Source organism: Ursus maritimus, unplaced genomic scaffold (genome assembly GCF_017311325.1).
Source record: "Ursus maritimus isolate PB19 unplaced genomic scaffold, ASM1731132v1 scaffold_28, whole genome shotgun sequence".
Classification (NCBI taxonomy): domain Eukaryota; kingdom Metazoa; phylum Chordata; class Mammalia; order Carnivora; family Ursidae; genus Ursus; species Ursus maritimus.
The window spans coordinates 22,580,992-22,608,483 of record NW_024425341.1 but is presented as its reverse complement, the minus strand read 5'-3'; the positions used below and the strand labels follow the sequence as shown (position 1 = coordinate 22,608,483).

The 27,492-nt window shown below is 39.4% G+C and overlaps 1 protein-coding gene across 1 annotated transcript in view; it reads right to left on the bottom strand.

Annotated features, from left to right (window-relative positions):
• The window catches only part of CSMD1 (CUB and Sushi multiple domains 1), a 1,580,412-nt gene extending 1,553,133 nt beyond the window's left edge, over positions 1-27,279 (bottom strand). The window contains exons 1-2 of the mRNA XM_040643176.1: positions 27,273-27,279; positions 26,762-26,978 (exon numbers count right to left, since the gene is read on the bottom strand). Coding sequence (XP_040499110.1) covers positions 26,762-26,978; positions 27,273-27,279 — 224 coding nt within the window. The remainder of the gene's footprint in view (positions 1-26,761; positions 26,979-27,272) is intronic.
• Positions 27,280-27,492: the final 213 nt, after the last annotated feature.

Here is a 27,492-nt window from a genome sequence, read left to right as displayed (position 1 = left end):
GGAGCAGAGGTGCCATCCTGTCCCTGGACGCGAAGGGACAGCAAGCCTGCACTTGGAGAGTGCTGGACGGTGCACGTAGACCCGCGGCCTTCCTCCATCCTCTTACTAATCACTACACTTGCAGCCCAGGTTTCTCTGCACCGAGGACAAGGAGGAATTCCTGAATAAATGGGGTGTGGACTTGGGCCAGCAATGCAGCCAGAAACAGCAAACAGGTAGGAAACCCAGCCGCCAAGGTGATGGTGTTAGGGGTGTGGCACTGAAGGGGATGGGGTCCTGAGGGTAGAGCCCCAGGAATGGGGTTAAGGGCCCTCCTTATAGAGACCTTGAGAGCTGCCAGCCCCCTCCTCCATGTGAGGACACAGTCTGGGGGGCTGGGACCAGGAAGTGGGCTCTCACCAGACTCCAGATCTTCAGACAGCGAGAGCTGGGACTTCCCCGCCTCCCAAACTGTGCGAGGCGCAGTTTAAAGTCACCGCCTGCTCTGTCGTCAGAGCAGCCCAAGGGGGTCCAAGACAAGCAGTAGCTGACTCTTCTTTGATGCAGTTACGAGGTTAAACAGAAGCCTGTCTGCGGAATCAGAGCACATTAGAATACGTGCTCCTGGTTTTCTGAAGGCGATAGGAAGACACTTCACACAGTAATTAGCTGAAACATTGATGGCATGACACAGTGGCCAAAGATCTAATTTAAAAAACAAAAACAAAAAAGGTCGTAACATGGAATAGATCGCCCTTAAAATTCCAGTTGCGCCATCTTTGTGTGGACTAACCATGCTCTCCATCAGGTGTGGGTTTCTGTGTGTTACTTTTCTAGGATTTTTATCACAGCTGAGTAAACACACACACACGATTCTTCAATGGAAAACTTTTGCCCTTCACGTCAGAGAGTAAGAACTACTCCACTTCATTTAAATAATGCCCAGTTGGGGCGCCTGGGTGGCACAGCGGTTAGGCGTCTGCCTTCGGCTCAGGGCGTGATCCCAGCGTTATGGGATCGAGCCCCACATCAGGCTCCTCTGCTATGAGCCTGCTTCTTTCTCTCCCACTCCCCCTGCTTGTGTTCCCTCTCTCGCTGGCTGTCTCTCTGTGTCAAATAAATAAATAAAATCTTTAAAAATAAATAAATAAATAAATAAATAAATAAATAAATAAATAAATAACGCCCAGTTGGTGAGACGGAAGACAATTTGGAGTCTACAAATTATTGTTTGTAATTAGTAACAAAGGGATCACGGCAGGTGTGTAACTAGTGTTGTCTGCACATTGAGGTCTCCGGATCGGATACCACGGTGGGCCAGGCCAACAGTTGCCATAGTCACCTGCACGCTGACACATACGGAAGACTGAGCGAGAAGCCAGGACTTGGTGACATCCCCCTGCTGGTAAGTTTCACTGTGAGCCTGGGTCCGCTGCCCCCGGACAGCTTTACTCCATTTATCCAGGCCCAGAAATGCACCGCAGAGTCGCCGTGTGCCACAGAGCATCTCATCAGAGAACACGGCTGCAAACCAACGCATCCCCTCGCACGCTGCCTCAAAGTTACGTAATAGCTGATCAGGTGCTTGGTTTTTCCCTGCTGTCTCTTTGTTAAGTGATTTGAGCAGGGTTTGCTTGACAACCCTTAATGAATTACATGCAACAAAGAGTCAATTTTCTGTCAAATGGCAGCAGCGAATCATTCACACAGGCACAAGTAGAAGCCTAAGTATTAAATTCTGGTCCTTAACTGACTTTCTTCCTCTCTCCTAGTACAGGACCATAGAAAGATTGAGATTTATATCGGAAATGGCACAATGGCAGGCTTATTTTTGAAGGCAGAAGGCCAGCCTCCCTCCATCCATCCACTTCTGTGCCTGTAATTCAGCACTGGGGAGTTTCTCTTCTCCATTATGGATTAATTACCGGGAGTCCTTATGGAAAACAGGGAGAAAAGGAGCCCTGAAAGTATTGTATACATAATTAATAGAGTTCAGCCTTGACAATTTACTGACAGACCGATGTGAGAGTTATCAGAGGCAGTAAGGCCAATAAACATACAGGCATGGACAATAACAGACATCAGTTGCATGACAAACACATTTCTTAGGAAGAAAAAGGCATTGGAGGGCAGCCAAGGGCATTGTATCCTTAGGATCTGGACCCAGAAGTCATTGCTCTCTCCCCGTTTGAGTTTGGGCCCTAAATAGACGGTGTGCTAATGTTAAAACCAGGCAGAAAGTTCTTTACTAGAGGTTCTGTCCCCATGTTCACGGTTGTAGTTTCTGCTGAGAGGGGAGGGGACAGACAAGAGGTCCCCCAGGACCCGCGTGTCCCTAGAACTTGCTTTCTAGTTGTGCCTGAGCAAATTCTTTCACCTCTAACCTGATTTTCTCATTTTTAAGACTGAGATACTAATGAGGATTTTGGAAGATGATGCATGCAAAAGCATCTAGAATGTGGAATTCACCAGCTAAACATGAGCTGAGTAGGACTCCATACTCCCAGACACACACACCAGAAAATGGGACAGATATTTTCTTAAAATACTCAATTGAGCAGGAAAGATTAAAGTTTCTTAGCTAAAAAGACGTTTTAAAATACAATATATCTACAGCATTTTAAATGCATGAAACTTACTAAAAGGAAATAAAATATTCACTTTTTTGAAAAATTTGACATCTTATATGGAAACTAAAGGCTATCCCATCTTTTCCTTACAGTAAAAATTGTTCCATCTCAGATAATGTTCTAAGATGTTCCTAATTTTCTGTTTTATCTGAAAAACAATCATATTTGTAGCACAAAGTAATTTAACCTGAAAATTAGAATCCGTGGACTCTAATGACTTTACACTCATTTTCAGATAAGAAAAATTCCCTATTTGTCTCAGACCCACAAACCCATACAATCCATTAGTGCCTCTGTAACTCCATGATGTAAAATAAATGGGGCACAATGAAAAGGAAAAGCAATTACTTATTTCAAATCTATTATCACCCTTACACTCTCAATGCAGAGAGAAACAAAAGTGACCATGAGCGTGTATTCAAGTGTGCAAAGCCCCCACGCACCTGCGTGCCCCTACACACACATGCACGTACACAGGCTAACTTCTCTAGCTTCTGTGTTGTGTATCACTAACAAGTCTCTTCACGATGGACTTAAACAGGACTTCCCCTGGAGGCTGAAAAGGCTCCCCAGTACAGGTGGCAGACAGGACTGCGGTTTATTCCTATCTTCTGCGTGGAGAAATGACGGAAGTACTGTTCACTGGCTTATGCAAAGGAAGATGGTTATTTAGAAATGCAAAAAAGTTTCCTGACTTAGATCACCGTAATTTAATTGCCTAGAAATGTTCAATTCTTAATCATAAAGTCATCAAACTATTAGGCAGATCCAATCTCTTATGCAACAGTCAACAAGTATTTGAGAGCTAGCTTCAGGTCTCCACACTATGAGGAAAGAAACTGAATCCCAATCAAAAGAAGAACTACACCCCAAAGTCCTTAGTAAATGAACAAGTTTTAGGGTTGAAAGGTGTGATTTCCTTATGCCATCTTCAATAACCAAACTAGTTTAATTGCACGAAGCTGTCTTTATGATAATCCAAGAATATAAAAAATAAAACTCCATTTCGGTGAGTTGCATTTCAGTGTTTAAAATGATTCTTTTCATCTTGCTCCTGACAGCTGATAGTAAGAGATCAGAATGGGGATGGTTACTATTCCAAAAGCATTATTTTTCAACTATAGCAGATGGACTTAGAGTCTTCAATAATTTAGATGTTGTTCCTATAAACTGAGACTGAGTCTCTAGCCGGAGACATTTTCAAATCGTGATGTAAAAAAANTATATATAAAATTAGTTAATTCCCAAAATAAAACCATTGTAATCCTACCCAAGAGTTCTCAGTTCACGGTGTGTCCCATCTAAGTCCCAACAACTTAGAAGCCATCCTGTGGAGCGCCCCTTTGTTGCTGCTAAGGAAAACACCCAAACAAGCACTCCAAAAATGTTGTTTTCCTGGTAAAGTTCTATATTCCACACGAGCATTTTGAGACTCGAGAAAGGTGAACAGTGGACCCATCCCAGAGGTCTGTCCTGACCTGAATGAAATCCTCCCTCAGACCAAACAGACAAGATGTCCACCCACCCTTTTTCTTCTGAACTCCCCCATCACTGGAGGGGCATGAAGGAGGCAGGTTCTGGCCTCTGATATGCAGAGCACCTCAATAACTCCAGCTCATTTTTATGAGGAAAAAATAATTATTTTAAGCGGGTTACATACCTGTTTTTCATGCTTACTCTCTGTAATGAAGAACCTAAACTATACCAAATACCAAGATTTCCTCACTCCTGCATTTCAGCAAAATATCATTTTTGATAATGTTCAATAGACTACAGTTAAGAAAAAAAACCGAAAACCAAAAACCAAAAACCAAAAAAACCTCTAAGGCACAGGAAATGGTCCAGCAACTAATGAGAGCCTACAATGGACACCGCACAGCCTGAGAGTGAGGGACACTGAATCGGTTTATTTTAGGGGCACTGTGATTCCTCAGTTCTTTACCAATCCAATTCTTGGATTATCATTTACCAGTTATTTTCCTAGTGGTGAAGATCATCCCTACTGTCATTATTTTGAGAAACAAAAGGAAAAAGTTAAAGGCAAGAAAATCATTTAAGTTTTTTGAGCTGGTTTTTTTTTTCCCTAACATTTGATCAACTTTTAAGTTACAGCTTGTTTTAATCTTACGTAGGACACTAATAACGCAACAGGTCTGTTTAACAGCCGACGGCAAATCTATTCAAACTAGTGGTTAGTTCTGCTTTATTTTGCTGAATATATTCCTTAACATTCCACACATGGCTTCTAATCGATTTCTAAATTTTTTTTTTAATTGACTGTAGTTTAGACTTGTTTTAGAAATAGGTTTTTGACCACAATTATATGATTTAATTTTTTAAACATGTTTATAATTTTTTTGGAAACTAAGATAAGCTGCATTTTTATTCCTGCCATCTGCTCTGTCATTTTTATCTGAGCTACTCTTCACAGTTCTATACAAATAGATGAATAAAGAAAATATAAATAAAATCTTTAAGAGCTTTTACATTGCTTTCTTTGAGACCGTATAAAACTGATCTAGGTTTTACCAGAAAAGCTTAAATTCCAAAGGGAAATGAAACAGAAACCAGAGTTGGTTCTAATAGTATTTAATAGCATCGGGAATGATGCAACCATGTCCTTCCTCCATATTTCTAAATATGTAAGAATGATCTTTCCGTAAAGCAAATGCCTCGCCATGAACACAGAATGGAAACATCCAGGTGAATACGAGACCCACTAGACCCAGCAGTAATTTTCAAACTGCAGTCTGCTTTTCCTAGCACCCCTGGGAACCAGGCCCTCCCCTCAGGGGTCCCTTGTGTGGACCACCTGAGTCTTGTGTTCGAAATAAGAGCCTGGTTGCAGAATTAAGCTCATGTCTCAGACCCACAAACCCATATAATCTATAGACCTCTCGCAGGCTACTGTGTCAGGACACCCGCATTGGAGGGGCTCTTCCCCAAATCACCAGAGTTCATTCTCACTGGTTGGGTTTTAGCTCAAAGGCCATTCCCTTAGTGAATCACTTGGCACTCATTACTGCAAGAGTTTTTTTATTATTCATCTCCTCTGCGAGATCACATTCATTCAAGTTCAAGGGCCCCATCGCTCCCCCTTCATCAACACGCCCAGCTTACCACCTTCCTCACCATTGCTTGTGGCCTTGCTCATAGTCAGTATTGGTTAATTGAATGAGAAAATGCAGTATTGATCTTTTAAGTATTTACAGTATGGTCACTTCTTATTTTGGTAAGCTTTCTCTTGGTCCTTTGTCTTTGCATAGCTTGTAGTTCGTAGAAAAACATTTTAGAATATGTGCAACGATGACAAGATCACTACAATTTCAGTTGTGTTTAGTTCTGCACAGACTGCCAAGTTGCCAATTGCCACATGAGAGGGTCCTGTCCCCAGAACAAAAAAACAAAAATCTGGAGACCATTCATTCATAGCATCCACGCTATGTGACCAACCAGTCCTCCCATCTGGAAATACCCATCTTAAAAGACTCTAGCCCAGATCTTACGAATAGCCTTCCCCAGTTCTCCCCTCTGAGAGAGCACTAAAACGCAGGAATGTAGTGTTCTTCCTTCCAAGCAGGAAATCCAGTGAAGAAAGCCCTGCTTGATGAACAGGTTTTGTTCAGGCGGCCTAAAACCGAGGATTCTAAGATGCAGAAATATTTTGGAGGTCTTCAGCAGAAGGGGAGAAAAAAAAAAAAAAAAAGAGTGGGCAAGACTCAGATATGGTGCTTACAGAGCTAAAGCTTAATTTATATTCTGGTTGGGAACCAAGCAAAAATCTCAGGATAGGGTTTTCTTCAATTCTATGTGTATATTTATTTCTGGAATCTTCTTATCTCCTGCATAGGCTTCTCTCCTATCCAACAGAAGGAGGTTTTTGAAGTTCTGCGCTCCATCACCAGAAGCATTGTCGTGGGAAGCAGTTACTTACCGCGTCTCAATCAGGCATCACTGTAACTAAACTGATAGATCTAAAATGCAGTTGACGGACCATCTTGTTGTTTTAAAATGGGGTAGGGGGTAGGAATGTTGTCAATGCTTTTCTAGTACCATGGGAAAGCCCAAAATGTATTTCTGATTTCCCTTCTCAGAGAAAATGTTACGGGATTTTTCACATCACCTTACCGTTAATCTATGCAATTTAAAATACAAGAGTATGTGTAACGGAACAGACACAGTTGGTTAGAATGAATTCTACACACACACACACACACACACACACACACGAACAAATCTACTGTATTTTTAGCAAAGATAACACTAGTTGCAGTAATCCTGGAAGGAGTATAAAATAATGCAATTCTGTTTCGAAAAGGATTTACCTACTTAACTGTCTGCTTAGGCATTTCCTCCCCGTAGGAATGCCAAATAAATATTCAATGATAAATAAGCTTGATGAACTTCACTAGTCTGCTCTGGTTTTGATTTTCCCCTTACTCGTCATGGGGGAAGCGGCAGCTTATCTACATTATCAGTTTTCCAAAGATTAATGATTGATATGTGTTAATTCTGAATATAATATAGTCACAATGTATTATAAAATTAACACCACTACCTAGCATGCTCCAGATGAACTGAATTTCAATTTGTCACTCAGGGTTTGGCAATGTTTAGCATCGGGACTGATTTTTCAGTTCTGAGCGCTGGCCTTTCCTGCCATGGAATAGCAAACACACGGGGTGCTCTGGGTGACGGTCAGAGATGGTGCAGCTAGCCCCTGGACCAGTCCACCAGGCTGGCTCATTACCAACCCCCCACAGCTGGAATACAAGCCCAGAGTCTACGGATAGCTCACTGCATCCTGCACCAGCATGCCCCAGACTCCCGATGGGTCTACCAAATACAGCCAGTCACATTTCCCACCCTCTTCTGACCACATGGGACTCTGTGTCATTTAAGTAACAAAGACATTACTTTAAAAAGATCTTCAGACTGCTGTTCTCCTGCTTTAATAATGTCTTCTTTCGCTCTCAAGAGAAAGCTCCTGGAAAACCAGGCATGTTCTAATAATTCTGGTGTCCACATAACAACACAGTGTCTTATGTAGGTTCGCTGCAGAACACATGTCACTTGGAATTAAATAACTTCATTAAAAAAAAAGCCATTTGCTTCATTTAAGGACAAAGAATAGCATAAACGTTAGCACTATGCCAATCAGATCTAAATGTTAAATATGAATAACAGATTTACATTTATACGCTGGAAATTTGCATAGACTACAAAAAGAGGCATAATCATGTGTTCATAAACACTATTTTACATACACATTTTATTAAATTATAATCACTATGGGTGAATTAAATCCTTATTAATAGAATTAGTTTTGCTATTTATATTCATATTTACAGAATCATATCATTAGTTATGAGAATATAAGTTTTTCCTTTGTAATAGTAGGTCTATAAAAACCCATGCCTGTTGTGTTTGGTGTTCAGAAAGTAGTAACTGGAGACAATATGGAGAAATGTTTGAAACACCAGCTACTGAATAAAATTAAACGTGTTAATAACAAGTATTCTATAAAAGTCTTTTCTGTTTTAAGAGATTATAGATGTATATCCATATGTATGCAAAAATAAAATATGCACCTATATGCATAAAATATTCAGATGACCTGAGAAAGTTAAGTGGCTTGCCCAGAGGCTGAAATTTATTAAATGGTCATGTGTGATGTTTTCCTCTATCTACTGATAGCTAAGATTGGGAAAACTACCGCACATTGAAAAAAGACGAACTATGTTTCAGTGATTTCGAAAGGATACAAATCATGAAGAATATACTCTCTCACTAGAATAGAGATGAGAAGTCAATAGCAATAAAATACCTGGGAAATCCCATATATTTGAACTCAGACTCTATTCTTCTTAATTTACATGTCAAAGATGAAATCATAAAAGAAGATAGAAAATATTTTAACTGAATTGCTACAAAATGTATGGCATGCAGATAAAATAGTGTTTGGAGAGAAATCATAATCATATAAAAGAGCAAAATCAGTAACCTTACATTCTACTTAAATTGCTGGAAAAAGAACATAATAAATCCAATGTAAACAGAAGGAGGGGAATAAAAGAAATAAGTGAAATTTAAAAAAAAGGATAAGTCAAAGTATCTTTGGGGGAAAAAAAGAAATCTGACAAGCTCTTAATCTAGAAAGAATATAAATCACCAATACAAAAAATGAAAAATGATTAATCACCACAGTTTCTATGGACATTAAGAGAATTTAAAATACTATTAATAACTTCGTACCAACACATTTTATAACAGAGATTAAGTGGATAAATATCTTGAAAAATATAATTTACCAAAACTGACATAAGAAATACAAAATCTGAAAAGTTCTAAATCAGGGAAATACCTTTTTTTTTTTTTAACAGATTCACAAAAGAAAACTCCAGATACAGATGTTTCTTTGTGAATTTTGTGAAGGAGTAACACCAAAATAACAAACTTTCTCAGAGCCAGAGGCCAGGTTTATTCAATGTTTTGAGATTACCCCTACCCTTATAGCAAAACCTGAAAAAAATTACAAAAAAAAAAAAAAGAATTACAAGCCACAACACTCATGGGTATAGACACACAATTCTTAATAAAATGCAACAAGTTTATGAAGGGAGGGAAAACTGAATGGGAAGAAATCAGGGAGGGAGACAAACCATGAGAGACTCTTGACTCTGGGAAACAACCAAGGGTTACAGACGCTGGTGGGTGGGGGCTGCGGTAACTGGGTGATGGGCATTAAGGAGGGCACATGATGTGATGAGCACTGGGTGTTAAATGCAACTGCTGAATCACTGAAGACTACCTCTGACACTGATGATGTACTGTACGTTGACTGAATTTAAATTAAAAAAATAAAATAAAATATAACAAGTCAAGCCCAACAGTATATAAAAAGATAGTATTTTATGACCAAATAGACTTCATGCAAAATTGGCTTAACATTTTAAACACTAATCAATATAATTGACCATATTAATATAAAATGGAAAGAAAAAGTACCACCATTTCAACTGATACAGAAAAAGCAGTTGACAAAATTAAACACATTCATAATAAAACCCTCAACAAATAGTAGGAAACTTTCTTAGACTGATAAAGAACATTTATGAAAAAATGAATAATCAATTTATCAGTCAAGTTCCAATAGGGAGACCAAAACTCCTCCAGTAATTTGAACAGGGAGAATTCGTATTAAAGAATAATTAATTTCCAAGTGTTGTTTCTTGCAAAATGTATTTGAATGAGCATTATTTTGTGTTAAGAAGCAAAATGTCTGAATTTGGTTTAAAATTTACACACTACTATGTCTTATTACCCTAAATAAGTTTGAAACTTTAATGACCATCATCTGAACTATAAGAGTTAAAGTGTCTTAGCTTATTTAATCTTTTATTTATTTTTTTGAGACAAAAAGAAAAAAAATGGGGCACCTGGGTGGCTCAGTTGGTAAAACATCTGCCTTCTGCTCAGATCATGATCCTGGGGCCCTGGGATCTGGTCCAGCATGGGGCTCCAGGCTCAGCAGGGAGTCTGTTCTCCCTCTCTCTCTCTGCCCCTCCCCCCTGCTCCTGGGCACTGGTGCCCTCCTCTCTCTCTCAAATAAATAAAATCTTGCTATGCAACAGAGTGCTGAAGGTACTATCCATTACCAGACAGTCCCAACGAGAAATAAAAGGAGGGACGCCTGGATGGCTCAGTGGGTTAAACGTCCAACTCTTGGTTTCAGCTCGGGTCATGGTCTCAGGGTCCTAGGATCCACCCCGAATCCTGCTCCACCGTCAGTGGGGAGTCTGCTTGAAATTCTCTCTCTCCCTCTCCTTCTGCCTCTCCCCCACTCGCTCACCGCCCCCCCCACACTCTCTCTAAAAATAAATAAATCTTAAAAGGAAAATCAAAGGCCAAAAGGAAGAGGTACAATCCCCCCTCCCCTTTGTAGATGATAGGGTTGTTTACATTAAGATCCCAGGGAATCTTCAAAATAGCTACTGAACCAATAATTGAATTTAGGAAGGTCACAGGATACAACATTAACAAAAATATTTACATAGTATCAAAAAATTTAAAAAGAGATATAATAAACAATGGCATTTATAACAACAAAACACTTAGAAGTAGATAGGAACAAATCTAACATTCTGAGAGAAACAAAAGAAACCCTCAATAAATGGTGAGATATTTTATGTATTCATGTATCAGAAGATGATTGTAAAAATGGCAATACTTCTCAAATTTATTTATATAGATTCAAAGCAAGTCCAACCAAAATCCCAAGGAAATTTTTATAGAAATTGACAAGCTGATTCTAAATGAATATATGAAATGCAAAGGGCCCACAATAAACAACACAATAATAAAAAGAACAAAGTTGGAGCATATACTTTACCTGCCTTCATGCCTTACTGTGTATTACAATGATCAGTCCAGCAAAAAAACAAACATCATTGAAAAAAATGTCCCTCGCGTATATCAGAAATTGATTTTCAACAATGATGCCAACTCATCTCAATGAGGGAAAATGAAGTCTTCAACAAATGTTAGACCAGCTGAATACTTCTTTTTTTTTTTAAATGAGCACCTGCACTTACCTAGCACCATACACAGAAAGTTAACTTTGTAAAAATCATAGTCTTTTCAACAAATGGTGCTGAAACATTTGGATATCTACATGCAAAAAGATGAATTTAAAACCTTAATTCACATCAGATATGCAAATTAACTCCAAATGTATCACAGACCTATGATGAAGAGCTCAACTATTAAACCTTTCGAAGAGAAGAAATCATTTGTGGTCTTGGAGTATGCAAATATTCTTATATATTCCATAAAATCATAAAAAATAACAATACTAATAAATTGAACTTCATCAAGATTAAAAATGTTTGTTGTTCGACATATACCACCATTAAGAGAATGTATCTGGGAGAAATTATCCATAAAATAGGTCAGTGGAAGATTTTAACAGTCACTTCACAAGAAGAAGAGATTTGACCAGTAATCACATGACAAGATGCTAACATTAGTCATCAGATAAATGTAAATTGAACCACAATAAGATACTCCTTGACACACCCATCAGAAAGACCAAAATTAAAAAGGGTGGACCCACCAAATACAAGCAAAGATGTGGAGTAACGAGAATTCATAACTACTGTTGGGAACGTAATACGGTAAAGCCCATGGAAACTTTGTGGCCGTTGCCTCAAGAGTTCAACATAAATCTACCTTGTGACCCATCCATTCCATTCCTAGGTATCTGCCCAAGAGAAATTAAAACATCTGCCCATACAAATGACCACAGGAGCTTTATTTTTAATAGCTAAAAACTGGGGGGGGGGGGGGGAGAAAAAAACAAAAATAAACCCATGTTCACCAACAAGGGATAAATCAAATATGGCATATCCATACAATAGAATACTATTTGGTGATAAAAGGAACGCACTGCTGGGGCACCTGGGTGGCTCAGTCGGTTAAGTGTTTGCCTTCTGCTCAGGTCATGAACCCAGGACCCTGGGACCAAGTCCCACATCAGGCTCCCTGCTCAGCGGGGAGTCTGCTTCTCCCTCTCCCTCTGTCCTTCCCCCTGCTCCTGCTCTAATAAATTAAATCTTAAAAATAAATAAATAAAAATAAAGGAATGCACTATTGTTACATAAAGAAACATGGATTTCTCTTAAAAATGACTAAGTAAAAAAAAAAGGCAAAAAAAAGCATACATGGTATATAATTCAAACTACATAAAATTCTAGCAAATGCCAATGAATCCACAGAGTCAAAATGAATTTGTGGTTGCCTGGAAACCAAGGGTAGAAAGCAGGATGGATTATAAATGGGCACAATGACATTTTCATGGGTAACAAATATTTGTGATGACCTTTTATGATGGTATAGAACTCGAGGTTTACATTTTCAGTATATACAACTTATTCTTTACTATATTCCAAAAGAAGCATGAGGGGCACCTGGATGGTTCAGTCTGTTAAACTTCCAACTCTTGGTTTCTGCTCAGGCCATGATCTCAGGGTCGTGGGATCGAGCCCCACGTAGGGTTCTGTGCTTGAGGAGGTTTGGGGGGGGGGTCCTCTTCAGGATTCTCTCTCTCTCCCTCTGCCCCTCCCCCTGCTCTCTCTCCAAAATAAATAAATCTTTAAAAAAGACGTGGGAAAATTAAAGGATTCATTTGTCAATATAGTTTTCAAAATCCAGTCTCCAGCTCTTGTGTAAAGACGTCGAGAATACATCCAATGTGATTTGGGCTATTTACATACCAGAGTTCTAATTCAGGAAACCCAAATAACAGGTTTTCAGAAAAACTTGGCAAACCAACTACCTAATAATTATACAAACTTTATTCGGTTAAAGAGACGGGCAACATAGGAATACACTATTGACATATCAAACCATGTCATTGCAACACAAGGTATAGAACAGAAAAGGGTGAGCTCCAGTCTACATGATACCTTTGAGATTTTACGAAATCTCCCAATTTCCAAACCAAAGTCACTGAACTCTAGAAAGTTGTAAGCTACTTCGGGGCCAGGTGTTGTGTGGATGCACGACTCCTCACTCTGGAATTACCAACATATGGAACGCACAAGGCTGCAATTGTTAATTAACTTTCTAGGGCACAGGTGGCAGAGCTGCTGCCACCCAAATGCATTTCCTTTGGCCTGCACCGTTGTTTTTTTTCCGTATCTTTTTTTTAAAATCAGTAAATAATGGGCGTCATGATGGCAAATGACTTGCAGGGGAGCCCACCCAATAAAACCATGGCTGTCATCTTTGGTTACCCTCAAACAGCCCTCCACAGCCCTCCTCCGATTTCCTCACCCTCCAGACCGAGTTCCCCGCTTTCCAAACACGACTTGCCCCTGTGGCCAGGCAAACCACAGACCACGTCATCCTCCCCTGCACAGACTCCCCCACAGCTAAAAGAGAGGGCACCCCAGCTCGGCACTGGCTGGGGCACACCCAGACCGAGTACCTCGGGGTGTCGGCAGGAGACTGGCCCACGGTGCACAGGCACGTACCAGCTTCCCTCTCGTCCGACTATGGCAGAAAGGATGGTCTCACACTAGACCCGCACCTCTCCCACTGAATGAAACAGCCTTCCCGGCACAACCTGGGTCCACGGGAAAATCTGGCCCAGACTGCCAGAAGCCAGGGGGACTAATGGGTACATAGACTCCAGCTGGTCCTCAGCCCCATGGGCTCCCCAGGCTGCACACTGCTTTCCAGAAAGAGCTAGGTTTCACCGACTTAGTGCACTTCAGGTAGTAAGGGCAGAAAAAAAAAAAAAAAAAAGAAACAAGCCAATGCACTCAAACATACATGAACACAGAACAAAAAACTCAGGCACTCACTTGCATCCTGGGGCCAGTTGCGCGCCTGTCTCTGCGAGGTGTCAGGAAGACCATCACCGCCTGTTTCTGGAGGCTTCTCCCATAGAGTAGCCTCAGTGCATTGCTCTCCCATTTGACTCAGCCCAACTGCCACCCTGGCACGGGGAGCTGGCCTCTTCCCTGGAGCCGTGCCCGCAGGAACTTTTCTGCCTTCTGAGCACCGTGGGGCACACGCACGGACTGGGCCTTGGTGTGCGTTCCCAGGGAGGCAAACAGGGCGCAGACGCAGGCTGCATGGTGCACGTGTGGCTCCTGATGAAGGAGCAGGGAGAGGACGGACGGGGTTTGCTAGGCATTACCACCTGCAGAGAGGCTGCCCCGAGCACTCTTCAAGTTGAAGAGGAAGCCAGGTCTCGAGGGAATCGTGGGCGTTCTACAGGTGGCCTGCACTGCATTTTACAAATGAGGGAGTTTCACATAATGAAGCATCGACTGGAAACTGCTGTTGATCAGTTGGAAGCTCTGATCTCATTGGATAAGGCCCACGTTTCTGCTTGGCAACCGTGGATGGAGGGTGAGTAGCAGGTGCTGCAATTACTGGGACCTTTCACCACAGTTTCTTTTACTATTGTCTTACATCCAGTCTGGTTTACTCATTTACGTCCTAAGTCTGACCGCAGCAGCCATGTGAACTTGTGACCCTTGTCTGGTGAGCACGTGGCAATCAGACCTGGTAGTCGAAATAATACCTGCCTTACCCTGTCCCTCTTCCATGCGGGGTGACCTGCAGTTCGGGCTCTGGGCACTCTCTTTAAAATTGAAATATGATAACAGAAGCTAACGGCAGTTGTTGTAAATTAACAACTCGGAATAAATGAGTTTATCCTCATTGTTTTATTCCTCATTCAAGTTGCTTGCTATTTCTGAGATCATGAGAAAATGGGACACCTGACAGGGACTTTTAGAAAGAGAAAGTTCTCTTAGCAGTGGGGGTAAGACAGGATGCCACAGGGGAAACAACTGTGACGCCAGCACGCCAAGGAAAATGGGAGAAAGGAACCGGCTGTGGGGCTGTGGGAGGAAATGAGCCCAATCAACAGGCATATTCCCAGGAGCCTCCACCTGCTGCTTAGCCACTGCCTTCCAGCCTCCCCAAGTGTTAATCTTCCTTTACTGTCGCCGTTTCCTCAGTGTCCCTCAACCTTTTCAACTATGCCCTTGTTTGGCATGGAGCTGAGAGCTTTTCGGGGGGGGGGGGAACCATGCCTCTGGCTGTGCATTTTGAATGCAAACGCACACTAATGCCCGTTATTTAGAACTTGCAGAAGTGAAGGAGCCACTAGCATGCAGTTTGGAAAATAACATCCATTAATCATCACCTGCTTACAAAGAGATGCATATTTTCTCCTAAATCATGAACACATTTATTATACCGGATGGTAAAGTCTCACACAGAGGGTACAGTTCCAGTGCAAAGCTTAAATGATCCTTTCAAGGTCCCTGTGTGAGCAACATACATTGTATTTGAAAGTAACTCTTTGAGGATGCCTAAGGTGTTACTGAGCAGAAATGTACAAGTGCAAAACTAATCATGGCTCTCAACTACTCCACCTCTGAAAGTTATATACTGCTTGTTGCTTTCTTCCCACATCCAGCACCACTTTTCAAAGGTAGTATTTGCCTAACTCTACTAGATTTAAAAAACACACAACCCCACTATACATACCAAACATTTGTTTGTTTGCTTTTCCAGAAATATCTAATCTAAAAAAATATTTTCTGATGCATGGGCACATAGAGTGTGAAAACCATTAGAACCCAAGCAAGAAAATACTTGATTGGTGTGTCTGTATCCTCTGAAGGATAAGTTCAGTACAGTTTAGACGGGATGATCATGGAGTGTAAGAATTGATACTGTGGTCAGAGAAGATGCCATGCAGGCTCCGTGTATTGCCTGGGAGAAATGGAGAAGCTGTCTGATCAGGGAAGACATGTTTAGAAACTTGCAGGAGGACAAGGTTTTATTTATGTCCGTTTGCCTCCTTGGGCTGAAAGGCTAGGGTCTGTATGAAGCATTCACTTGCAGGCTTTCCTGCCCCTTCCTAGTCTCCCTCTTGAAGTGCATATACACCCTGTTCACCAGGGGCTATGTCCTTGAAGCAGGGAGCCAGCCACGCAGATTCTGCTTTTACGTGAGTGGTTTCTAAAAGAAAAAGGAATGGAGGTTGGTTAGTATATGGCGGTAAGGAGTAGTCAAACAATACTGATGACCCGGAAGCTTCTGTCTGAGGGTTTAATGCAGGATCAATACCATTTGGGAGCTTGGGAAGTTGTGCTGAGGATAAGCTTCGGAGAAGAAACTGTGTGATCTTAACGTGGTTGTCAGACAGAGGCCCAGGAAACTAGGACTCAGGGCGAGAAGCCAAGCAAATGCAATGAGCATCAGTGACCTGAGGGGCCGAGCCGGGAGGGCAGGGCTCCAGATCCTTCTGAAGAAGTTGATACTGGCAAGTTTTACCCCCCACTCAGGTAAAGACCCTCCCCAGCCTGCCTCGGCCTCCAGGGCAAGGATGCCCCAGAGAAAAGATTTGCAGGCTCTGTTCACTTATATGCACAAACCTGGAAGCTGTGAGCAGATTTCTGACTTCTACTTTTAATACTCCAGATGCTATGAGGTGAGAAAGGGAGACGTAAGCCACAAACAAACACAAAACTGAGGTTTAAGAAAGAGGACCCTCTATCTCTGCTCCTGGGAAGAATTATTTGAAAGCATCTTCTAAATTTAAAGGTTTGGGGCTGTATATGCTTTTAATTGTTTACACAATTTTTATTTATCGTACTCTTGGCTGCCTAAATGCACAAACTTGCAAAATGTCTATCAAAACTACTCCAGTTTAAGAGCAACATTTCAAAATTTGAAACAAGTCTCCTTCTAAGATAAATATTTACCTTGTCGATTATTTTTAGTACATTCAGAGACAAAGGAAATCATATTTATAGCAAAGGGAGAGTGATTGTGTTTATTATAGTAAAAAAAAAGAATCGCTTTGGGTTCTAAGTAATTTTCTACCATTTAAAAAAAATTATGTGAATTAAAAGTATGTAACTATCAGATATTCATATAGAGTACTCATTCCATTAAAATATTTTATAAACAACTAATATTATTGAATTAAAATGCTTTTGTTTAGTGTTTTCTGGGGGCTTCTCTGCTGTAGAGTATATAATGATAAATCCGCACTGGCTCTGCTATCCAAGTATTTAAAACAATGAGAGGAGGAGAAAAAGTAAATCTTAAAAGTCATTCAACTACCAATCTGGCCATCCACCTAAAACTCATCTAAAATCTTGGAAATTATAGAAATCTGATTATTCATTGCTCTTCACTGCTTATCAGGGTGGATAGCTTCCCAGTGAGCCATCCGACCAAACGATTTTTGCAGATTCACTACCATGAAGAAGAGTAAAAGGATCTAACTGACCTTTTGACACTTTTATTCCTTTTCCAGGAAATCAAGGACTAAAAAATATAATTTCATTTCCTTTTGAGAGAGAATACGAACATGATTCTTAGTGAAATCTGATTATGCCTAATACTGTGGAAATCCCATTTCCTTGCTGACACAGTCCTGCAAGTGACACCATCATTTCCGTGCACTCCAATTAGAGCAGCTGCCTGCTGCCTGCGCACAGCCGAGAGTAAGTGTCTCCCAGGCTTGGCGAGTTCTGCTGCACGTCTCTTGGCTCGGGTCCTTTAACAGTAAAACAATGTAGAGAGATACCGGTACAGGCGCATGTGTGGGTGGTTATAGCAATAGACGGTTTGCATCGCTGGTTTTCTAGATGGCGTAGTACTCTAGATCAGGGGGTGTTTATCCACAGCATTATTGATATTTTGTGACAAACAACTCTTTGTCTTGTGAGGCTGTCTCGTACACTGTAGTGTATTTATCAATATCTCTGTATTATACCGGCTGCATTCTAGTGCGGCCCCCACCCAGTTTTGACAACCAAAAATGTCTCTAGACGTCGCCAGATGTCCCCTGGGGCATAAAGGCACTCCTGGTTCAGAAACACTGATATAAATATAGATACAGATTAGAGAGAGAGAGAGAGCGCGCCAGAGACAGAGAGATGGAGATAGGCAGAGAGAGAAAGAGAGAGACAGAGATAAACGTGGAGATAGGCATAGACATAGACCTAGCTGCTTCTACGAGAATTCCAAAGACAGGAAATAGATACTTACAAAAACAAAAAACAAAAACAAGAACAAAACAACATTCCCCCACTAGGGCTGCCGGGGACACTCAGTAGCCACACTGTTTCAGGATGAAGTCAGCATCTTCTCTTAATGCCCTCTGGGAGCCCTCAGGTTGGGGTCATGCCCTTGGTCTAGCTTCCCACAGCCCCACTCAAGTCCCCACAGTGCACAGCAATTATATATAAGGAAGAGATTCCCGAGATTGCACCACCGTCCAGAACTCCATCGAAGGTGTTTGATTATGAGTGATTAAACATCATCTATTAAAGAGAATAAGGTGTGGGGATAGATTGAACATTCTAATGCTGTATTTATTTTTAAATGTAAAATACTGAGATCTCTTCATGTCAGCCACTAAAGATCACATTTACTAATTTCAGTGGTGTGCTATATGACATATATATACTCTAATTTTTTTAGTCTGTGGAAAGAGAGACAAACTTAATCCTTTTCAATATTATCAAAATGCACCCATAAACATTCCTTTACATATATTTTGTCATATTTGGGGTATTTTTGTAGAATAAATTCATAGCATAACCTTGCTGAGTAAGTTTGTTTAGTTTTTCAATCTGAGAGAAATTTCAAAATTTATATCTAAAGTAATCCTTAAAAACTTTGACTTGTCATAAGATGTAAAGTGTTGCCATTCAGAATGGTGAGATATTATTTTGCATTATTATTTTCATTGGCTGTAGTTATACTAATTGCCATGAATTTCTTATATTTGAACTGTTTAGTCATATTTTTACCTGATTTTCAATTAAATGATTTTATTTCCTGATATTTCTGATAATGTAGCTTATCAGTGAAGGATGTCAGCTCTTTATCTCGCATGCCTGTTGTGAATTCTTTTTCTCAATTTGTCATTTGGCTTTTGGATTTTAAATCTTAGGAAGTCAAATTCTTCAGCCATTTTCTTCATGATTTCTAAATGATGTGTACTGAAGAGTTTCTTTCCAGTATTTTTGTTTTTCCACGTTAATATTTATATTGGTGATCCAACGTATTTCTTCTGTTGTTAAGTAGTGAAGATAAGACTTTATATTTTATTAAATCATGCCTACTTTCAGGTTCCCATGATTAACACCACAAAATATCTTTGCTGAACATGGAATCCTGTTGCCAACCATTTGTTAGTCCTCTTGTCATCTGTTCTCTTTCTAAAACTCGAAATGCTTTTCCTTATGTCTGCATGTTTATAAGGGAAATGTCCTAGGAGTTGGGAGTTTTGGGAAATTTTTCACACGCATATATTTATGATGATCCAAAAGCCTTCCCTGACCATATGAATAAAGTTTGCCACTTTCAAAATGGCCAAGATATTGAAATGAACCAACACTGTTTGGCTACTGCAGGAAAAAAAAAAAAATCACCACAGCTTGAAGAGGTAGTGGTTGGAATTCAAATACATGTTAAAACTTGCTTGTAGGGGTGACTGGGTAGCTCAGTTGGTTAAGTGTCTGCCTTCCGCTCAGGTCATAATCTCAGGGTCCTGGGATAGAGCCCCATATCAGGCTCTCTGCTCTGTGGGGAATCTGCTTCTCCCTGTCCCTCTGCTTGTGCACTTTCTCTCTCTCTCACTAGCTCACTCTCTCTCTTAAATAAATAAATAAATAAATAAATAAATAAATAAATAAATAAAATCTTAAGAAAAACTAATAAAACTTGCCTGTAGCATTGTAAACATAAATCTGCCTATCTCCCTTAAATGCTTCATTCTTTTATCTCTGGGATCTCCACTTACTAGCAATTTCATCATTTTTGTTAATAAACATAAGTCTTATGAACATGCATATATATATGAAATATCATTGGTCTCAACCAAAGCTACCTATTAAAATCAGTTATATATTCTATATATAATATATATAGAATATATAACCAGCTATATTATATATATATGCATATATACGATCTATATTATATGTAGATATAGAGATAGAGATATATAGATATATATCAGTGTTCAGGCCTGAATCTCATCCTTGAGTTTCTGGTTTCCATGCTAATCCACTGAAGCCAGCCAATTCAAAACAAAACAAAACAAAAAAAGAAAAGAAAAACCTATTCCTCACCCAATAAGCATTGACCTTGTCTATGATTTGCTAAGTTAGAGCATATGTTGAGGAAAGAAAGAAAGAAAGAAAGAAAGAAAGAAAGAAAGAAAGAAAGAGAAAGAAAGAAAGAAAGAAAGAAAGAAAGAAAGAAAGAAAGAAAGAAAGAGAAAGAAAGAAGAAAGAGCGAGCATATGATAAGAAAGGAAATTTGGAAGATGTATCAGAAACAATTATTTTTTTTTTCATCACCTAAGATCTGTAGGTAGAACAGTGGACATGGCTGACAAATTCACATAATTCTGGGAATGTGATGGGTGTATAGGAGAGGACCAGGCACCACCACTCTCCCCCTCAGTTTCTCTGCAGGGTCCTCGCTAAGGTAGGAGATCCTGTTGAAACAGACACAGAAGGACCACTTGGATTTCTGGGCTTCCGTGGCCTGAGACGTCACCTCTGGGCAGTGGGCTCTCATGTCAAGTTTCCACCCCAGCTACAAGGCCCATCTCTCCGGGCCCTCTCTTGCCATGTGCTGGTGTGGTCAGGCTGGCCATTCCTTCTGTTCCTGACCATGAGGCTGGTTGAATATGATACGGTGTCAAGATACATGTTTGGTGTTAGGATGGGGCTCTAGTCTCTGTAGAATCTATTATACCCACTTGGCACTATGTTTATCAGCGTCTTAATTGGAGCATTAGTCACACCCAAGCTAAAAATAAAATGATGCTTTGATTTTTATCTGACTATTGATCTGTGAGTGGCTCCATCGGGACCTCATACCAGCAATGGGGGACAGAAAGGCAGAATTTAGGCATTGCTGGATCTCTAGGCTAATCTAATCTGAATGCAGTTGAAACCCCTTTTTAGCCCTTCAAAGGTCTCAAGTTCTAAACATCACCAGATATAGTCAATATGACATGGGTTTCTTAGCCAATTTTAATGCATTCAGACACATGATTATAGTGCAGAAAAAAAAAAAAAAACACCAAAACTGGAGAAAACTGTGATATTTTAGCAACACTTATTCATGATCTCTTCATTTGGAGGCCCTATCACATTAATCTCTAACTTCTTATCATCATTACAGAAAACAAGGGATAATCTTGTATAAGTCACAGAAGGACAGTCAAGATCACTGCCGAATCTATTTTCTTGTATTCTACAATAATTGTGGGATAATATATTCTGATTTCCCACATACGCATGACACAATTTCCCTCCATAGGTTCACTTTTATTCATTTATTGACGTTATAATGATATTTCTACTCCAAGTTTGATATTATAATGTTATCACAGCTGGAGATTGATGCCAACTTCAATTATTTTCTGATTTTGGGACAAATAAACATGACTTCACCACTTCATATTTAGAACACACTTACTGGATAACAGTCTCTCTCTTGGACAATTAACTCATGCTCATCCAAAGGAGAGAGATATTAGTGAACATATCCATCATCACCAGAGAAGACACACTCGTGACCTAAGTCTTGGCCTCAGGACATATGTTCTATTTGACATACTCAACATCGACATACAATCCCAACAACAGGCAACTCCAGAGCTGGTGTAATTTCAAAGGAGTATATCCTTCAAGGTCTATGTTAGTGGGAAGTGCTAAAGGAGCTTACCAAAAAATGTAACTTTGGGGGGGGGTTGTTGTTTTTTAATATGGTATGCACATGGAAAATTTTCCGAAATAGGTATAATGAGAAGTGGGTTTTAGGAGTAGGATATCGTTTAGGTGAGCAGAGGGAAGGATGAGGAAGTAGAGATGATAAACATATTCTCTTATATGATCAGATCAAGGAATAACCCCCAGATCCTTTCAACTAAATAATAAACTCGCATACTGCTATAGAAAATGTTTGTGACCCCTCTCCCAAATGCCTATGTTGAAATCCTAATCTCCAAGGTAACTGTTTGAAGGTGAGCCCTTTGAGAGGTGATTAGGGCATGAGGGGGAGGCCTCATCAATGAGATTAATGCTCTTATAACAGAGACCCTACATCACTACCTTGGCCCTTCAGCCACATGAGAAAACAACCATCTATGAACCAAGAAGCAGCCCTTCATTCGACATTAAATAGGCCAGTACCTTGATCTCAGACTCAACCTCCAGCGGTATGAGGAATAAATATCTGTTGTTTTTAAAAGCCATGCAGAGGGGCACCTGAGTGGCTCATTCGGTTAAGCACCTGCCTTCAGCTCAGGTCATTTTCCCAGACTCCCAGGATCAAGCCCATGTGGGGCTTCTGTGGAGCCGGCTTCTCCCTCTGCCCTTCACCCAGCTCATGCACGCTCTCTCTCTCTCTCAAATAAATAAATAAAATCTAAAACAAAACAAAACAAAAAAATCCTACACTAAAATATAAAAATAAAAATAAAAGCCATCTAGGGTCCGATATTCTGTGGCAGCCCAAGTAGACAAAGACAATTAGAAATGAATACAAGAGACTGGAGGTCAGAAATGTAGTTAGGGGTCAGGTTACAGAGTTCCTTCTGTTTCTAGACATGTTTATATTACCGGCGATAGAGGACAGAACAGGACTGCAGTGAATGTTTCGGGGTGGGGAGGCGTGAGCCTAGGACAGGAATGTCTTGGTGAACTGGTCAACCAAAGCTCACTCTATGATAGAACAAGGGCCTTCACTGAGCAGCTTCTGTGAGGATCAAAACAGGTTGTGGCTAATGGAGAGAAGTTGCAGAATAAACAGTGTAAGACTTTACGACTACATGGTTGGACCGTTGTGGGAATTTGAGAAGCAAGAGAGGGGGCAGAGTCTATAAAGAGCAAAGATACAAAAAATAGCGATAATGTGACAGGTTAGTGACAGGTCATAAAAATCACTGGTTTTAAGTCTAGGTAATTCAAAGAGGAGACTTTTTTTTTTTTTTTTAAGTAATCTCTAAACGCAATGTGGAACTTTTTTTTTTTTTTTAAAGATTCTTTTTTTATTTATTTGACAGAGACAGCCAGCGAGAGAGGGAACACAAGCAGGGGGAGTGGGAGAGGGAGAAGCAGTCTCCTAGCGGAGGAGCCTGATGTGGGGCTCGATCCCAGAACGCCAGGATCACGCCCTGAGCCGAAGGCAGACGCTTAACCGTTGTGCCACCCAGGCGCCCCTGCAATGCGGAACTTGAAATCATGACCCAGAGATCAAGAGTTGCATACTCTTCCCACTGGGCCAGCCAGGCGCCCCTCAAAGGGCAGCTTTCTATTTCTAATTTTGAGTCAAAACTTTTCTCTTATGCTTAAGAGAAGCCCTAATTTATCTTCCAATACCTACATGTTAAAATTGAATTTATTGATGGAGGTGCACATCATATAAGTTTGTCTGAATTATATAAATAATCCAAGATGATAACGCAAATTGTATGTTGGTTTTTGTTGTTGTTATTTGTTTGCTTTGTTTTCTTTTTTTGCTTTAAAGACTTTTTTACTGGGACGCCTGGGTGGATACGTCGGTGAAGCGTCTGCCTTCAGCTCAGGTCATAATCTCCAGGTCCTGGGATTGAGTCCCACATCAGGGAGCCTGCTTCTCCCTCTGCCTGCCATTCCCTCTGCTTGTGCTCTCTCTCTTTCTCTCTCTCTCTGACAAATAAATAAATAAACCTTTTTAAAAAATAAAATAAAATAATGAAGATTTTTTTTCTTACATATGGCAAATAATAGTAGCGTTAGTCTTCACTATAGGTCAAATTACAACATGAATCTCAACAATCCTAACCTCCACATTCTAAGTTCTGTTAGTTGTTAAATCTAAATCATATAGTATTTGGAAAAATTTCCTTTACTGTGGTCAAACAAAAGAAATTTCTTTATGATAAAATTCTCCAGTTCTTTAATAAGACAATTATTAATTATTTTTTGATAGTGTCCATGTTGAGCTACAAATAACTGTTTCTAGGCAGCGATGAAGCAACCCTAGAGACCAGGACAGCTCTAAGAAAGAATTTCTGTGACAACTCAGTGCGTCAGGGAAAGCATCAGTCCTCTTAGAAAACATCCTTAGAATTCCAGAGCTGCTGTCAGTGTTGAGTTGATTATGTTCGAGAACTACACAACTGTTCCAAGATCTAATGGGAAACAGGTAGCAAGCGAGGAGACTAGAGGCTCCCCCGCCTCGTTAATTAGAATTTGATTCTATTTGAAACTGCTTTACCATCAGCCAGTGTGGAAATGTTGCAACCATCTTAACAATGCTCGCGTTTCCATTCCATGCAATTATTTATCCAAAATGTTGTATGAGTAAAGACTCCTAGCACTTAGCAGTTTGTGGCATTCTGTTTCTGATATGTTTCGCCTATTTGTGTAATGATACCTAGCATGGTCACTTCTGTCCCTCGAAGAGCTCCCCTATGTCCATAGACTGCCCACACAAAGGCATTCTAAGTGTGGAGACACAAGAAAGATTATACAATTTAATAGAAAAACAAAAGCATTTTCCTCAACTTAAGGACTGGAAACAGGCAGAAATATGACATATTTGTTCTCTGTCTCAAACCAAAAAATTGTAGGTGACTGAGTAATTTATATGAACTCCAAGGAGTTCTTTCTTATCAGCCTTGCTTGCTTTGCTTTCTCTAGTAAAAATATCTAAATCAGTAAAAAAGTCATGATGTCATACATATAACTCACCTACATTTATAAAGCTCTTTGAGGCACTTAAAGCAATTTGTATACTATTCACTGAGATAAAATACAATGAATCTAGTTATTCCAATCTTAATATTTCCACTGCTGACCTTGTTATAATACTGTAGATGATAGGAATGCTGTTTTCTAAACGTTATACTTAACATATAAAGTGGTCATAATGTCACCATAAAGACATAAATCGTTTAAAGACAGGGAATCAACATTTAAGCAGGTTTCCTTTAGAATAAGATAGAATTATAGGAATTATAATAAAATTATAAATTAAGATAATTATAAAACATTATAAAATAAAATACAAAATATATTAAAATATTTTTAAATATTAAAATAAAATAGGAAATAGAAATACTGACAGAGAAGTATTTTTAAAGAGTACATATGGAGAATTTTCTTAATGGAAAGAGAAAGAATTACTTTTATAAAAGAGTCATATGATATTTGAATAAATTGGCTCCTCTATTTTTTTTTATGTTATGTCTGCAGTTTCTATTACAATTCTTTCTATTGTTACAACATACCACCATTCTCTAGTATCATAATTTATTTGGAATAGAAACTAGTAAGTAACTAATTTCTAGAAGAGCAGGAAGTGGGTAAGAAATCTTGCATCAAATTACCAAGGATTGTATTTGTAGAAACTTGCCTAAATATCCAAAGTGTAATGCCATACATGTTAGACAGGAGAAAGTTTACCTAAGTAATTCAGAGATAGTTGTGTGCAATATATGACAAAAAGGAAAAGTGGAAAAGAGTTTTTAAGACAGACACCAGATATTGTAAATGACCCAGAAAAACTGGAAGGCGTTGTATATCTGAAAATGCATAAAGAAAGTACAAATAAAGTATGTCATCATATATTGAATATATTAACTTTTATATACTTTAATATATTAGTATATTAACTAGCTGTGCAATATTCTGTGGTTTGATACTTTTCTCAATCCACAAAATAAAATATAACGTATGTGATCTGTGTGTATTTCTGCTGACGATAGCGACAATACCACTTTATTTATCTAAGCAGTACAACTTCTTCTGCCCACTGTCAGTATGTCTACAAAACTTCATACATTCAACAATCTCTAATTAGTACAAAATCTTAAAACCAGAGGATAAAGCCTCATTTGCCTTATTTATATGTTCATCAGTTTACCTGAGAAATTCCAAATTCTTTGAAAGAGACATTCCTCTTTCCTTTGACAAAAAAAAAAAAAAAAAAAAAAAAAGGATATACTTGTACAGGCACAATTTTTTTCTTGCTGATAAATGAAAAACAAAAAGTAACTTAAAATCATCCCAGAAAATATTTGTTCTTTCTTTATGCTAAAAATCATAGATCAAAAGAGAAAACTAATGGGGAATGAAATGTATTATGATTGTGTGAACCAAAAATTCCCCATTGAGCTCAATATTCTTTCATGTTTTTATCCCACCCACTTCCCAGACTTTGTCTTCAGTGTATTCTCTGACAGTGTGAAAGTTCCTTTTGTTGTTCCCTGAATTGTACGCATGCATTTCTTTGTGACTTTTCTCTCAAATTCACAGTTGCTTAAAAACAATGGTGTATTGTAACTTTACTTGAATTACCTTGACCACACCGTTTTACAGATCTGCCACAATTTGATGTCTGTAAATGAAGGCAATGATTGCTTTCAATAAGAAGTTTTTAAGTATTAAAAACGTGTGCACGAAAGTCTGCTTTTTCTTAATTGTAACTATCATTTTCTGATAATTAAATTCAAATTATTAATTCCAATGGAGTTTCAGAATCTAAGCCAAGAAGTGCTACGTAATCTGTAATATAAAGAGCCAATACTTTACCTCACTTTCAAATTCCCTTGTTGGAGCTGTCCATCGTACACTGACAAAATATCAAAATCTTCTTCAAGGGCAAAGGTATGAAATGACAATTGTATCCGATTTCGTTCTCCTGTGATAATGATCCAGGTGCAGTTAGCGTAGTTTGGATAACCGTGCGGAAACCCTGGGCTCTCGATGGTGCCATTGGGACCCTGGACTAAACCGCCACAGTTCTGACCTGAAAAAGAAAAGCACACACACACAAAAAACAGCATGTTATTTTGGCCTATCTTTACTCTGTGATTTTTTTTTCTTAATTTCCAACCATTTTGGCCAATTTTTATAATGATGTATTTTGTGACCCTTCGTGCACAAATATTGAATGATCAATTGCAAAAGTGTTCTCCAGTGCTAAAACGTGGGGGGGGGGGGGTGGGCAAAGAAGGAAAATATACAAATTTAGGAACTCATATTAGAAATTTGAGATAAAATGTTTTCCGTGATTTTCCCATACATCTTCATCAATACGAACCTGCCATATTCATGAAACAAATTTGGTGTCAATTATCTGCCACAGCATCATGCTAAGTGCTGAAGCACTCTGCCTTGAAGTTCCTTGCTCAGAGAAACTAAGCCGACAGATCAAATAACCATTACAAAACTACACACACACACACATTAGTATGTCCAAATGACTGCAAACTGAAGCAACATGAATAATTAGGGAAAATCACAATCAGTATTCAAACTAT